Source organism: Aythya fuligula, chromosome 5, assembly GCF_009819795.1.
Source record: "Aythya fuligula isolate bAytFul2 chromosome 5, bAytFul2.pri, whole genome shotgun sequence".
NCBI classification, from domain to species: domain Eukaryota; kingdom Metazoa; phylum Chordata; class Aves; order Anseriformes; family Anatidae; genus Aythya; species Aythya fuligula.
Genome location: NC_045563.1, coordinates 20,178,489 through 20,193,477, shown reverse-complemented (window position 1 = coordinate 20,193,477; position 14,989 = coordinate 20,178,489). Strand labels below are relative to the sequence as shown.

The 14,989-nt window shown below is 41.5% G+C and overlaps 1 protein-coding gene across 1 annotated transcript; it reads left to right on the top strand.

Moving 5' to 3' along the window:
* Positions 1-741: 741 nt before the first annotated feature.
* TPH1 (tryptophan hydroxylase 1) lies at positions 742-13,101 on the top strand. Its single transcript, XM_032188903.1, has 11 exons — positions 742-810; positions 4,164-4,301; positions 5,240-5,423; positions 6,859-6,959; positions 7,627-7,694; positions 9,200-9,396; positions 9,879-10,014; positions 10,542-10,668; positions 11,765-11,860; positions 12,493-12,626; positions 12,927-13,101. The coding sequence occupies exons 1-11, from the start codon at positions 742-744 to the stop codon at positions 13,099-13,101; spliced, it is 1,425 nt and encodes a 474-aa protein (XP_032044794.1).
* The last annotated feature ends 1,888 nt before the right edge of the window (positions 13,102-14,989 follow it).

Here is a 14,989-nt window from a genome sequence, read left to right as displayed (position 1 = left end):
CGAGGGTCGGTGTGTGCTGTGCTGGGGGGAGCTGAAGTCCCGCTGTGCTCCCAATAGCCATGTGGGCCCCTGATGGCCATGTGGGCTCCGAGCAGGGGTTCCTCCAGCTCAGGTACAGGCACTGAAGGTGTCTGTGCAAGTACCACGGTGTCTGATACAGTTTGGTGTCAGCCTCATCAGTGTAATTTGTCGAGTGCTTTACACCGGTGTCAGAGAGCTCTAGCTTCACCCAGGATTTCAGGGTTTTAGGCACTGAAGAGAAGAACACTGAAGTTGGTTCAGTCAGAGTAAACTAGGGGGAAAACGGTTGTTGCTGACTTTGAACCTTTCTTTGAAAGCCCGGTTTTTAAGTAGTGTAACAGAAGCCCGGGATGTGCTGGCTCAGCCCCGTGCCCCACACAAACCCCCACAGACTGAGGGACCGGGGGCGAGTTTCAGCCTCTGCCGAACCCCCCCCCCCCCTTCCCTTAGAGCTGCGTTTTGGGGAGCTCCCCAGCAGCTGAGCCCGCACCTTTGCCGTCCTCAGGCGGGCTGAGGAGGGCGGAGGGAAGAGAACCCGCACCGCGGGCAGCCTCCAGCCTCTCCTCAGCCGCTGCCCGCCGCCTTCCTCCCGCCTCCTCCTCCTCCTCCTCCTCTCCTCCCCCGCCCGGGGGGGTTAGGGCCGGCTCTCGCCCCCTCCATAAAGCAGGGCCGGTCCCATCCCGTCCCGTCGTGTCCCGTCCCGTCCCGTCCCGCCGGGCCATGCAGGCCTTGCCCCGCCGCGGGGGCTCGCTGGAGGCGGCGCCGTGCCCGCGGGAGGCCGGTGGCCAGGTGAGGGGCTCGGGGGGCCGGGGAAGCCCAAATCTCTAGCGGGAGCTGAGGCAGAGCTGAGGAACTGGTGGGCTGAGGAGAGCGGTAAGGTGCGGGTCGGGAGCAGCTGCCAGGCACTGCAGGTTGCGCTCTGAGCGAGTTCTGAGCACGGAAAGTATGGGATAAAATCACCAGGTAAGTGCCGATTTGCTGGCTGTAGGCAGTGACACCGGGCGGTTTAACGTGCCGGTAGTCTTTCTTGCAAAAAGCAACAGGATTTAAGGGAGCGAGGTTACGCGTGAAATTGCCTCGCTGTTCCCCTCAACGCGGCACGGGCTTGAGTCTCTCCGGGAACAGCGGGGCCAGGAGCACCCCTGGCGTGTGGAAACCTGCCCGGGGAGGTGACCTCGAGTCGTGGTCACTTACCACAGCGTGTCTTCGTCCTGCCCTGTTCGCACGTGTGGGAAAAGGACAGCGAGAAAGTAACCAGCTGCTCAGGAAGGGAGGCAGGAGGCTGGAAAATGCCTCTTGACACTTTTTCTCAGGTACAAATAACAACAATCTGTGTCAAATATGTACTTAGGAGGTTTTGGGCTTCAGCTTACAGCTCTAAAATGTAATTTCCTTTAAACAAGTATGTTTGGATGATTTTGAACATAGACTATCTGCTAATATAGAGAACTGAAGCACAACATATAAGTGCTAAATATCTATTCCACAGGGAGTACTTCAGTGTGGAGAGGGGAGAGAAAGGGAAGGTGATTGCTGCGGACTCCAGAAGCTGTCTTTTAACCAGAAGACACTCAGATCGCTGAGTAAAAGCTTTAGAGCGCTCCTCCTGTTGGAGTATTTTCATTAAGACCTAACTCAGGTTGATGACAAGTTAGTTTTAGCAATAATGATTCCTACCCACCAAATCCAAAAAGCTTCAATGTGATGCCATAAAGGAAAAGCGTCAGATACAATTAGAGCTGAGTTACGGGTGCAGAATAAAATGAAACAGGAGGTGCAGCTGTTGGAGGAGAGGAATTATTTTTGCATTACCATTTTCCCTTGCCCTGTACCAATAAGGTGGTGGTGTTAACACATACCTGTTGCCAGTCTATTTTTGTATTGAAAGATGGAAATTAATGTTAGCTTAGGACTACAGATGCAAATGGTATGTATTTGGCATTGTAGGTGTCTGAATTTCTCATCTGCAACTTTTTCAAATTCATTGTAGCGGTCATTTTTAGAATTTAATGTAAGAATACACTGCATCTTTTGTGCTTTCTTTGTTGGATCTTAAAAATATTACTTTATCAATAATATTGCTCAGTCCTAAATACAAGGTTAGTTGAACAAGCAAAAATACAAGATCAGAACTACAAGATTAGTCTTCAATATGTGTATTTTTTCCAAGCTGTGCACCTTATAATATTGCCTGCAACTGTACCAAATCTCTTAAGCTGATCTTAAGTCAGTGATCCTGAATGTGGAATCAAGCCAACGTGCTGTGTATAAACCTTATATAAAAAAACAGTCTGATGGTTTATGCCTTCAAAGACCACCATGTGTTCATAACGGAGACTTTTTTGCTTCTACAGCAGTATCATCTGAGTGGGGTTTGGCTTACTTAAATAGCAATCTCTGCACTTGAGAAGACAACCAATAACTTATATGTGATTGGGGGGCTATTAGTTTTTTCTGCTCAGAGTAGCCCAGCATGGTGCCTGTTCCTGGCTCTTGTGATGCTGAACAGATGCTTGCTAAATCGAGCTGTGAAACCTGCAGGCTGCTGGGTCTCAGCACCACATTCAGCAGATAATTTGGTACCTGGACTCAAGCTGTGAGAGATCAGTGGCTTTGCTGGACCAGAAGCAGTGCGCTGGACACTGTTGCCTGAGCTCATTGTATAGTGACAGCTTGTTAGGGGTAAGGACCTCATCAGAAACCCAGTGAAGGTAGCGATAATACATTAGCATCACGAGACCTCTTCCAAGGGACACCACTTCTGCACCCCAAAGAGCTTGCAGCCAGTAACTTCCTTAAGACCTTCCGTAGAGCAGACTCAAATGTTTACCTTGTTGTAAATCCCTCAATTTAAAATGAAACTAATTTAGTTGTTTTGTTAGGCAGGTTACCTTCTTAATCTGAAAGATAAATGGGAATGTTTTCGATAAAAGATATGTAAAATCTGTGTTTTTTGTTTAAACAAATCTATAGTAGGTAGATACCATTTTAAACAAGTAAAAGTTGGAGATAACGTAGAAGGGTATCAACAGAACTGCGTCATTTTGTCTGTGTTTTTATTGTTGCTTTTTCCGTTCCCAGGTGAGTCGGCACCAGATAACCAGATCTTAAATACTGTGTCAAATCAAGAAATACTTCCAAGTAGCAATAATATGCCTTTGTTTTTCTTCCTTCCTCCTTCACTGGCTCCTTCAGAAACCTTTTTTTGTTTATTTTTGCAAGGTTTGAACACACATGTCTTATGTGTTATGTGTGTCTCATATAACACACATAAATCATATAACACAGCCTATGCTTCTAACCCTTGTTTGTTTGTTTTATTTTGAATTTTCCACATTCTTCATTGTTCACATATTATTTATGTTTATGGCCTGGCTACATATAACTAAGAATCACTAGTAGTCTACAAAACTACATGGTCCTACAATATAGAACTATGTCTGAGAATTTTCAGTGTGAGTTGGGTGTTCATTGTAAGGATTTGGCATTTGAATTAGGGGAACTGACTAACAGAATAGCTCTGTTACATTTGGCTGGAGTGGGACTGTGTTTGTAGTCAACAGATTCTGTTCAGCACAACATTTCAACTCTTTAGGTTTTGACTCCTTTCTCTGTAAAAGTAATGCTTTATGGTTGTTTAGTGAAAGAAAGGCAATGATTTTTCAGCTCTGATTTATAAAAGCATGATCTGTCTTTTCCTACCTATATCCAGTGGATTTTGAATTAGTCCCTTTACCAATATTCATCAAATATGCTAACAAGTATTTTTTTCACCTTACTATTTCTGCTGACACCTTATAGCCTGCCTTTTTTTTCCCTAAAAATACCAACACCTGTTATAAACAATACTTTGAAAACATTTTTGCATGCTAGAGAACTACTAAAAACTTTTATAAAATCTTTCAACTGAAAGAAAAAAAAAAAAAACACAACAAAAAACACACCAAAACCCCTTCTGAATTTCATCTTCAGCCCACAGATTCTGTGTGAACCTGACTCTATGCCTGTCGGTATAGAGTGACTTAATTGGCACCTTTCTTTTTGTGGTTGATCAAAGTTCAATATTACTCCAAGACAAACTGAACTATCAAACTTCATACTCTTTGCACTACTAACCATTCAAAAAATTTATTTGCATTTAGTTAACTAAGTCAAATTACACAATGATCGAAGATAATAAAGAAAACAAAGACCATGTATCTGAAAGAGGAAGAACGGCCATCATTTTTTCCCTGAAGAATGAAGTTGGAGGTCTTGTGAAAGCCCTGAAACTTTTCCAGGTGTGTAATAATTTCATGTCTATAGCAGCTCTATATTTTTGAATTTTAAACGTTGTTTTGGAACACACTAGAATTAATTACACCCATTTATTAAGGGCTTGATTCCTAACATGACTCCCACTTAGCACCCAGAATTATTCATGAAGGTAAATTTATGCCTCAGAAATTAGATGCTGGCTTAAAGTCTTCACAAACTTTCCTGCACCTACTAAAGATTGGGAGAGATTCTTCTTTTTACTCCATGAATGGATTGTCATTGTTTCTAAAGCATTTAAGAAGCAGACCTGAAGCACATGCTGATGGTGGGTAGACACTTGGGTGTTGACCTGATGCCTTCAGTGCCATTGTTACCCTGCCAGGCTGGACTGAGGGTGACAGAGGTACTCCTCTGATTGCTGGCGAGTATCCTGGAGGGAACATAGCAGTGTCACTGTGCTCTGTCATCTGGCACTGCTTGTCTAGGCTAGGAGTTACTGTATGCTCCTTATATAAGACATATGATTAATAAATAAATAAATAAATAATGAGGCTTATGCCTGGAAAACTAGTGTTTTTAAATCCCTTGCTTGTGAGATAATTATATGGAGACTTGACAGGCATCTTTATGGACTTCCCCAGACCAAGTTGCTAATCAGCTCCTTATGGGAGAGATGAAAGAAAAAGGTCAAGGAATTTAAACCTCCTTACTGTGTCTCTTTCTGCTTCCTCAGTGTAAAAGAAACAAAAAGAACACAGATTCATTTGTTTTCTTCTCAATGGGAAGCTTTTCAAAATCAAACTATTTCCTTACCCCACCAATAAACAAACAGAAGGTCCAAATAACTAAAATAAACTCTCATAGCTAGTAAATATTCTGTGGCAACAGAATATTTTTTTTGGAATAATGACTTTTTTTTTTTAGTCAATCTGTTTGAAAACATTGCTTCCTTACAAAACAGGAGAAGCATGTAAATCTGGTGCACATCGAGTCACGAAAATCCAAGAGACGAAATTCCGAGTTTGAGATCTTTGTTGACTGTGACAGTAACAGGGAACAACTGAATGAGATCTTCCAGCTGCTCAAATCCCATGTCAACATTGTCTCTATGAACCCAACAGAACATTTCAATGTGCCGGAAGATGGTAAGCATGAAGGGCAGCTCTGGTAAAAATGCTCAAAGAAAGACATTATCGCACTCCTCAGCGTGTTTGAAGTTTGCTTAAGGTGTCCACAGCTGCATTCATGTAGTGTTTTCCATGGGTAGCTATCGGGTTTGTGCTTCTGTGCTGTCTGTGAATGTAGAGCGGTTGATGTGAATGGGGGCTGCATTGGCTGTTGTCCCCTAGAAATACTGGCTGCTTGTTTTTCTGTGCTCCCATCCCTCCTCAGCACATCACAACCACTGCAAGTGGGAGTCCCTGCACCAATGCGAAGGCAAAGCCTGAATGCAGAGCTCGGCTATGGCCTGTGCACCACGGTGACAGAGCTGTCGTACTGACAGGCACCAGTTCAGTTCAGGTTCTGGAGAGAGTGGGAGATGTTTTTTGCAATTTCCTCATGTAGCTCCTGACCTAAAAACTTTTTTTTTAACCACTTTTCATCATAAATGTTTACTTATATTGGTGTGAAAGAAAAGGTGTCTTTCGCTTTTGGGATGCTTCACATCCTGTTTACCTTTGCTCCTAGTTCAAGAGATGCTCAAAATTCTGGGCAGCACGAAGTCAGTCCCATGTATTTCTCAGTCACTGCACTTGGTGCAGTCTGGTAGGTGAGGGGCGTGAGATACGGTGTCTTCTGGATAAAAATTGCTTATTCTAGCCCTAATTAGGAGAAATCTCAATCTAATTACTTCCCCTGTTATTTTTAAGAAATCTAAAGAGCATAGGGAGAGAAAGAAGTCCTTTGGTTGTTGTGGTATGTTAACAGCTCTGGCAAGAGCTTCATAAAAACTCTTAAGCTTTAAAAAAAAAAAAAAAAAAAAAAAAAAAAAAAAAAAAAGAAGCCGGTGATAAAAACTAATTTTGCTTCTCTAAGGCTGCAGGGCTAAAATCGCCTCCTTCTCTTCCTACTCCCCAGCAAACCCCTCAGCAAAGTCTGAATTTTCTGGGACGTGTAAGCACAGAGCACTGTCTCTTGCCCAGGGTCAGTAAAACAGGATGGGAGGACTCCAACCTACTCCTGCTCTGCCCAAGGACCACAAGCAAATGGATTCTTGGCTCCTTTGCCTGCTTTGTGCCCTAGAAGACTGGCGTAGCACTGCACACAAGGAGGCCTTGCTGAGCAGGAGCCTCTAGATGCTACTCCAACATTAACAGAAGTAGCAACCCCGTGTTAACTATTTCCTCCCTTGGAAGATTTGGAGTCTGCTGTGCTCTGTGGGCAGAGTGGCAGTGACGGAGGAGGAAGTGTGAGCTGTAGGCTGGTGCCAGATAGGCAGTGGACTCTCTTGTCCTATTCATGACCCTTTTAATTTATAGATTTTGCTTGTAACCACCATAGCCATACTTGAAAGTAGCATTTCCTCCCTCAGCACGCTCGCCATTATTAATAACTTTGTGGATTCCATGCGTTCCCTAGACATGGAGAATATTCCCTGGTTTCCAAAGAAGATCTCAGATTTGGATAAGTGTGCAAACCGAGTGCTGATGTATGGGTCCGATCTGGATGCTGACCATCCAGTAAGTATCTTCCTCTCCCTGTGCCCAGTCCTTAGTGGAAAGTACCTTGTGGAATTTGCTTTTAAAAAATGCAGCTTTTCCTCCTCCCTTTACTTCCCCTCAGCAGTGCCTCTGTGGGTCTGAACACCTCGTGGGGGTTTCGGTTCTTTTCGTAGTGCAGGCAAGGCTGTCACTGGGTTTAGCTCCCATGCCTTTCTGTGACGCTTACTCATGTGAGGACTTTGGGTCTGGGCCCTGAGTGGTTGCATAAAAATACTACAAAAAAAAAAAAAAAAAAAGCTGTCGCTAGACAGGCTTCGTTCCTCCTCTTTCTTTCTTCCTTACTAGAAGTGGAAAAACAAAATAGTACTTGCACTGTACAAATGGCCAATTTATTCTGTAATTTAGAATAATCACACAAGTCATCAATTTTGTGTAAATAGTGATATGACTAAAAGCAATCTTTGTCTATTGAATATATATTGTGCATGCATAAAACCTCTAATCTTTGCTTTGAATTGGTCTATTCACTTATTTTACAGTAAAAAAAAAAAAAGTTTCAGATGACAGTTCCTGTCCTGTCCCCTCATTCTTACACAGCATACTTTTTATATTTTTTATATTTTTTTATATATTTTATATGAGCTCATTTAAGTTTTTTTTTTCTTCCCTCATTACCTTCCCTCAGGGTTTCAAAGACAATGTCTATCGCAAGAGACGGAAGTATTTTGCAGACCTGGCTATGAACTACAAACAGTAAGCTCAATTTGTTCCAGAATAAGCTTCCCAAATGCTTTGAAATAATAGCAGAGTGGACTAGCAGGAGCTCACATCCTTGGGCTCTGATCTCACTGGGATAGACTTGGCTCAGGAATCAGGGCTGGAGGGGTGAAATGAAGGCAGATTAAAAGGTGGATCTAGGCCATCTTACAGCTTCCTGGGTCTCTGATCAGTCTGAGGATCAGCTCATGGCTGCGCAGCCGTTGTGGCATCTGTGGCAGCACTGATCCTTGGACTTGGATGGGCAGCAGCAGCAGCGTGGGCTTCCTGCAGTGTGGTTCATTCAGGCTCTAGGTTTGCTCCCTGCTTCTCTAGAAGTGGGTGTAGCAAGAAAAGGGGGTGGGCAATGCGTTGCACAGCTGCCTGTGCCAGCACATACATACTACACCAGGGCGTTTGGGTCTCCTTTGTGATGAAGAGGGAGGGAAGACAGAAGTCAGTATAGAACCCATTGACCACTAAGTATAAACTCTCTAGGCAAATGTTAATACTTGAGTTTTATTTCCTGGTTTAAAGTAGTGCATGTGATGCGCAGATAAGAAGTCTTCTGCGAAATGAAATTCAAAGAGCTTCTTTCTTTAGAGATGCTGCCTGGGGGAGGGAGCTCTTAAAGCTGCAAGCCCAGCGCTATAATTTTTTTCTGAACATGATTTTCTTGTTGCTGTTGCATGTGTGAATTTAGATGGCAAGTTCCTCAACTGGGAATGACCCAGAAATACAGGGTGTCTAGAGCTCTGCTGCACTGTTCATTAATGCAGCTGGCCACCGGCACACAGGCAGTTACTGTTGGTGTGTTGTCAAGTTTCCCTTCGGAAAGCACCTGCCATGCTGGTTACCTAGCTGGCAGCAGAAGCAATGTATTGACACTCAAGTTGCTTTCAGCAGGCTTTAGATCACAGCTTTGACATAATCTACTTTAATCAAGATCCTAAGGGCTAATTAGGATAGATGGACTACAATTACCGTGTTCAGGCAGACATTTGTCTCCTCTGCATAGAAGCATGATTTTTACCTAACATATATTTAGCTACGTTCACTCTTTGTGTTGCTAATTTAGGGAATTATCTTTTCCTAAAACAAATAAAGATGACAGAAAGGAATTGTATACAGATAGGGGAAATACTACAGGGAAAGGATGCATTCTCAGCTCCTGAAACTAAAGGTTTTGCCGTTATTTTAAATGTTGCTTCTGGTGTTAAAACACCTAAGAAACTGTTCACAAGACCAAAGTTTTCAGACCCCAGTGAGGTCAATGTAAAGATTCCTATCAGTTGATTTAGGTGGAAAAGAGAGCAAGCCCATTAGCCTGAAAGCTCTCCACGGTGTAGACCAGATACCACTGTGTATTTTGCAGTGTAGTGAACTCTTAAACCTGACCAAGTGTCACAGCCATATGAATGTTAAATAATTATAGTAAGGAAATGAATCATCCTTATAAGCCTTTTATCAAGGCATGTCCTTTTGTCCTCTTCTCCTTTTAGTGGTGACCCAATTCCCAAGATTGAATTCACAGAGGAGGAGATCAAGACCTGGGGGACTGTATACCGAGAGCTTAACAAGCTTTACCCAACTCATGCCTGCAGAGAGTACCTTAAAAACTTGCCCTTGCTCACCAAATACTGTGGGTACAGGGAGGACAATATTCCCCAGCTGGAAGATGTGTCCCGCTTCCTGAAAGGTAATATATTAATCTTCTTAAACAAAAAAGGAATTAAAGTCCATTGCAAATCACACTGCTATTATATGGGCACCAAAAATGATCCTTGGTGACCTAGTTTCAGCTGGGAAACCAAAAAGCGAAACATTTACTTGATTTAATTATGGTCTTCCTACCAACTGGATTTTAATGCATCATGTCCTGGATATACAAAAAACAGTGATGTCTGGGAGCAAATGCTAACTATAAAGAAACTCAGGATTGGTTAAAGCAATACCTAATTGTATTATGTTGGCTGTAGGCATAAAATCCAATACAGGGATAGGGACGTTTTCATTACACACTCACCATTCTTGAGTTTAGGACTAAGTTTCTAGTCAGGCCTTATTTTCCCACATGCTCTTGAGCCTAAGTAGCACAGTGGCATCTACCCCAGTTACAGAAGGGATGAGAATATTACAAAGTTCTACATTAAACTAATATACAATTCTGTTCCTTTTTAGAGCGCACAGGTTTCACCATCCGTCCTGTTGCTGGGTATCTGTCACCCAGGGACTTCTTGGCGGGATTAGCATTCAGAGTCTTTCACTGCACTCAGTATGTCAGACACAGCTCGGACCCTCTCTACACACCAGAGCCGTGAGTCATTTCATCTCGGGGTACAATGAAACGTGCATTTTTGAATTTTGCTGCATGAAGCCGAGCTACTGAAAAGCTGTTCAAGAATGCCAGCAAGAAAACTTATTTTTGAAAGTGCCAAAGACTCGGTCTTTGTGCTGAATGTAATGATGTTTTGGCATGCTCAAGTGCCACCTTCAGAAGTATGGGATTTTCAAAAGTACATCACGTTATTGGAGAACTCCTAGTGGTGTCATTGTGGGCAAAGTTAGTTTAACATTCAATTGCCTTATAAATGTGCAGCTTGGATCATAATTTTAGACAAACTCAGATTTTTGAATGAGGATATGTATTCTTGTAGGGCTGGTATGACCTGCTTAGTTGCTTTCAGCTGAACTTGATTTGATACTTCTATCTTTTGATTTGATACTTCTCTGTCTTTTCGTTATTAAAGTTTCACATGAGACGCTGTATCTGTTTAGTGGTGTTGCTTTTTCACGCTACAATAAAGAAAGATGATGAGATTTCTTGTTTTTTCTCCTTTCCAGTGATACCTGCCATGAGCTCCTAGGCCACGTCCCTCTTTTGGCTGAACCCAGTTTTGCTCAGTTCTCGCAGGAAATTGGTCTTGCATCACTTGGGGCATCAGATGAGGCTGTCCAAAAACTGGCAACAGTGAGTGTTTCAGTGCCCAGTGATCCTCTTTAAAGCTTAGTGCTTTACTCAGCTGATTCCACTCTATCTAATTAATTTGGAGAGTCATGTCAACATTAGCCATGCCAGCTGCTAGACCTGTTTCACAGGTTCTCAGTTTTTAGAGCATATAGCAAGTTTCCATGCTAGGAAAAAATAAATAAGGAAGATGTGGGTGGTATTTTTCTTCACTTGGCTATCAGATAAGGATGCAATTTCTGGGGGTAGCTCGATTCTTCCAGCTTGAAATTTGATAATCTGATTCATCTGATAAATATCTTTTTTATTTCCAGGAACATGGTTCAATGATTTTAAATGTAATCTGTTCCTTTACTGTGTCAAATGAATTGAAACAGAAAGATCTTGTCATTAACTGTGTTGAGCACTAGCATTAGATTTTTTTAGCCAATAAATTCAAATAATGTAAATTAATCTTACTTCCAGATAACAGTTTCTAGATGCTTTGGCCAAAATATTATGAGATGAACATTTTACATAAAAAATAATTGATGCAACTTTTGAAAATGGTTGCTCCCCCCCCTCCTCCCCCCCCCCAGTTGTAGCTAGTGGTAAAAATTTTTTGCTATCTTCAGTGGGAGCAGAATTAAACCATCTAAGAAAAAAACATTCCTTGCTATATACCTGCAGGAATCGTGAAATCCAGCAAACTAAATGTTATTTTTTTTTAGAACAATAAGCAAATGAGGAATGAACTGTAATGGGCTGTTGTTCACCAAGGTCCTCTCTGTCCAGTGGTTCTTTTAACCTGAACCTGTCATGTCATGACAATATTTCTCAAAAAATATTTAAATTTCCATGATCCTACTGGGATTAACAACTTCCAGCCTATCTGGGTGAACTATATTATCAGACTTTCTTATTAGAAATGTGCAGTCCTGTGGTTCTTCACCCTTCCATTCAGGTTCCTTCCCCTTTCTATATCTGAGAGTGATAACCAAATGATGACTGTATGCCATTTGAAACTGTTTGACACCCCCTGCAAATAGAAATGCCCCATCTAGCTCACCACAGCATCTTTGCAGAAGACTGAATTATTTTCCTCCCTTTTCTGTTTCAGTGCTACTTCTTCACTGTAGAGTTTGGCTTGTGCAAGCAAGAGGGACAGCTAAGAGTTTATGGGGCTGGCTTGCTCTCTTCAATTAGTGAGCTCCAGGTAAGAATATCCACTGCTTATTTCCCTCTTTCCTTTGCTCCTACCTGATTATTATTGTCACTGTTCTGCCATTTTTTATGAGGTATGATTATTATAGTCACTCTTCTGCCATTTTTATGAGGTATAATTCTAAAAATACTTTAAAAAACAAAACAAAACACAGCCAGCTACTCAGTATCTACTGTAAGGATGAATTTTAGGTGAATTCAGTGTGACATTAATTACAGGGCAGTGTCGTTTTGGGTGCGTGCTGAGCAGCGCTCGTGTTGTTCTCAGAAAGCATCGTATGACTGGTATTTCTTAACTTTAGGCTCCAGGTAACCTATTTTGAGAATAAGACTCTGCTGGTTTAACCAGATTCTGAAAATATTGCTCTTGTTTACAAAGTCTTGTGTTTGAAGAACCCCATTTTTGATCCTTATTGGTGGAAAATGACCCTTCAGAGTTATTCAGTTAAGCTTAAACCACTGTTCAGCTGCAGACATGTTTTAAGAAGCAACACACTAAATATGGTCTCACGTTATCTTTTTTTATTTTTTTATTATTATTCTCTTTTTGCTTCTTGTCTTCTTCCTTATGGATTCTCTTGGTGGTGATGTTCCTCTGACACGATAACACATTACGTTACCCAGCACTCGCTCTCTGGCAGTGCCAAAGTCAAGCCTTTTGATCCAAAGGTCACCTGCAAGCAAGAATGTCTCATTACAACTTTCCAGGAGGTTTACTTTGTTTCTGAAAGTTTTGAAGATGCAAAAGAAAAGATGAGGTACAGTTTTTCTTCACTGTTTTGTAGAAGCAGGTTTGACTTCATGCATCTCTCAGCAGCAGCATCAAATCTTTTCATTCTTATGAATGAAAACAGTTTTATACTTACCTTTTCTGGGGCTGGAAAGCTGAATTCAGTATTTGTTTGGTCTCTCATGTACTGGACGGAAGAGATGATGAACTATGTAGTAATTATAGTTATCATAAAAGTGGTTTAGAAAAGTGGTTATTGATATGTATTGCACACAGAGGATGCATTTGTCTTTTGTTTAAACTCCCTCTCTTTTTTTTACTTGCATAGAGAGTTTGCAAAAACCATCAAGCGCCCATTTGGCGTGAAGTACAATCCATATACTCAGAGTGTGCAGATCCTGAAAGACACCAAGAGCATTGCCAGCGTGGTGAACGAGCTACGTCATGAGCTAGACATTGTCAGCGATGCCCTCAGCAAGATGGGCAAACAACTGGAAGTTTAACATTCCCATCATCAGTGTGGTGTGCTCAGCAACTCTTTTCTTTTCCCCACTGATTTCTTTCTAGGCATGTAATGTGCTGCATGCAGAACTTTCCTTTACAAATGGAAGAGTGAATGGCCCATAAGGATAATCGCTTTATTTGTTTCTCTGTTTAAAGACGCTTACAGAATGTATTTCCTCTACCTTTATCCTCCCTGGATAAAAAACTCCTAGAGTTCCTTTTCAGAAGCTAGCAGAGGACTAGAGAAATCACCAGACTGGACCACAGCTGTGGTCTGTGGATCAGGGCTGGGAGCAGATACTTCAGAGGGTGGCTTATGAGGCAATCATAGAATAATTTGGTACAGGGAAATGTCTGTCTGACTCTAGTAGTCTATGCTGCTAATTTTACAGTAGTGTAGGTTTTATAGCATAGAAGTTATAGTCATCAGTGCTTCTATGCCTGTACTATTAAGCTTAAAACTTGACTGATTACGATCCAGGCATCAGGTCACAAATAGCCGGAAGCTCATCATGATAAAATGGAGGGGTCAAATCTCCTTTTCAAAGAGATCATTTGTTCCCCTAAAGAATTGCAACTGTACTTATTAGCATCTTTCTAGTAGAAGGCAGAGATACAGAGCTGTTGCATGAAATCCTAATTCTGCTTATTTCAAGAGATTTACTGTCAGCTCAGAGTCAGGATTTTTGTTTCTGTCCCTGGTATTGCACCTGAGGGAAGACACTAAGGAAATATCATTTGCCTTTTTCCTCACTGAATAATTTAGCCATTTTATTATATTTATAGCAATTATAGCAAGCCATCAGGTAGTGACTTATCACAATGCCTAAAACCATTTCCAAATTACAATTCGATATTCAAAATGGCTTCACAGGACTAAGTGAAGCTCAGGTCTAAAATGGCTCTCATTTTGAAGTTCTTAGTTATGGCCAAAGTTCATGGCTTTTTATAAGGATAAACATCCTATTGACAGCTTAGTCACGTCATTGACCTTGCAAGATGCACAAATATGGATTTAGTTTCTTCTTTGCTAGACCTGAACACCTGTATTCACCATCAAGCAAATGATAACTGAAAGATCCAAACATTTGATAGGAATCAGTGTCCCACAGTCGTTTCAAGCATCCCTGCGTAGCTTTACAGAGCTGCACTGCCTGCTGTTTCTACCACCCTGTCTATGAAATGAATATATCTGTACAGGGAATGATACATTTGAATGGAAGATCTGTGTTGTGTAGGGTGTATTTTATATCATGCTAGGCACTGATTCTTCATATGTAGATCTATAGAAAAGCCACAGTTTGCAACTGTGGATGTCACTGGGAAAATCGACTGAAATTGCAAATGCACTGGAGATGTTGGTCCAAGTCTTTTGGGAATTGGAAAGGACTTTTGAGAACCTTTGTGATTGATAATGACTTTGTTTCATATGCCTTCTGGTAGGCTACTTCTGCTCCATAAGCAATCACCGGCCCTATCTTTCCAAACACATTCACTGTTTATCTAGACTTGATTTAATTTTCCTGTGACTTAATACACTATTATTATTTTTTTTAATAATATTTTGGACATGTAGAATTGTGGTCTACAACATCTACAGTTTATGTCACACTTTCAAATAGAGTTTAGACGCTTCCTCTTCCTGAAGAAGAACCAGTCTTTGAGCAATGAGGGAGGATGCGCTGTCTGCTTCTGTGATAACAGTTAATACTCAGCTGCACTTAAAGAAATGATGGGATTTTATTATGTTGTTGAAATATAGATCTGTGTTACTACAAGACTTTGCCTGAATTATGTATTCATTGAGTAGGAAACCTTACATCTCCTAAATTAGTACCTAATTTCAACTACTTTGGAAAAAAAAAAAAAAACAGCAATTGTGTCTTT

Coding starts and splice junctions, on each gene's coding strand:
- TPH1 (XM_032188903.1), top strand. CDS start 742: ATGCAGGCCTTGCCCCGCCGCGGGGGCTCGCTGGAGGCGGCGCCGTGC. Junction 4,302..5,239: donor AAGCCCTGAAACTTTTCCAG/GTGTGTAATAAT, acceptor CTTACAAAACAG/GAGAAGCATGTAAATCTGGT. Junction 12,627..12,926: donor GATGCAAAAGAAAAGATGAG/GTACAGTTTTTC, acceptor TTACTTGCATAG/AGAGTTTGCAAAAACCATCA.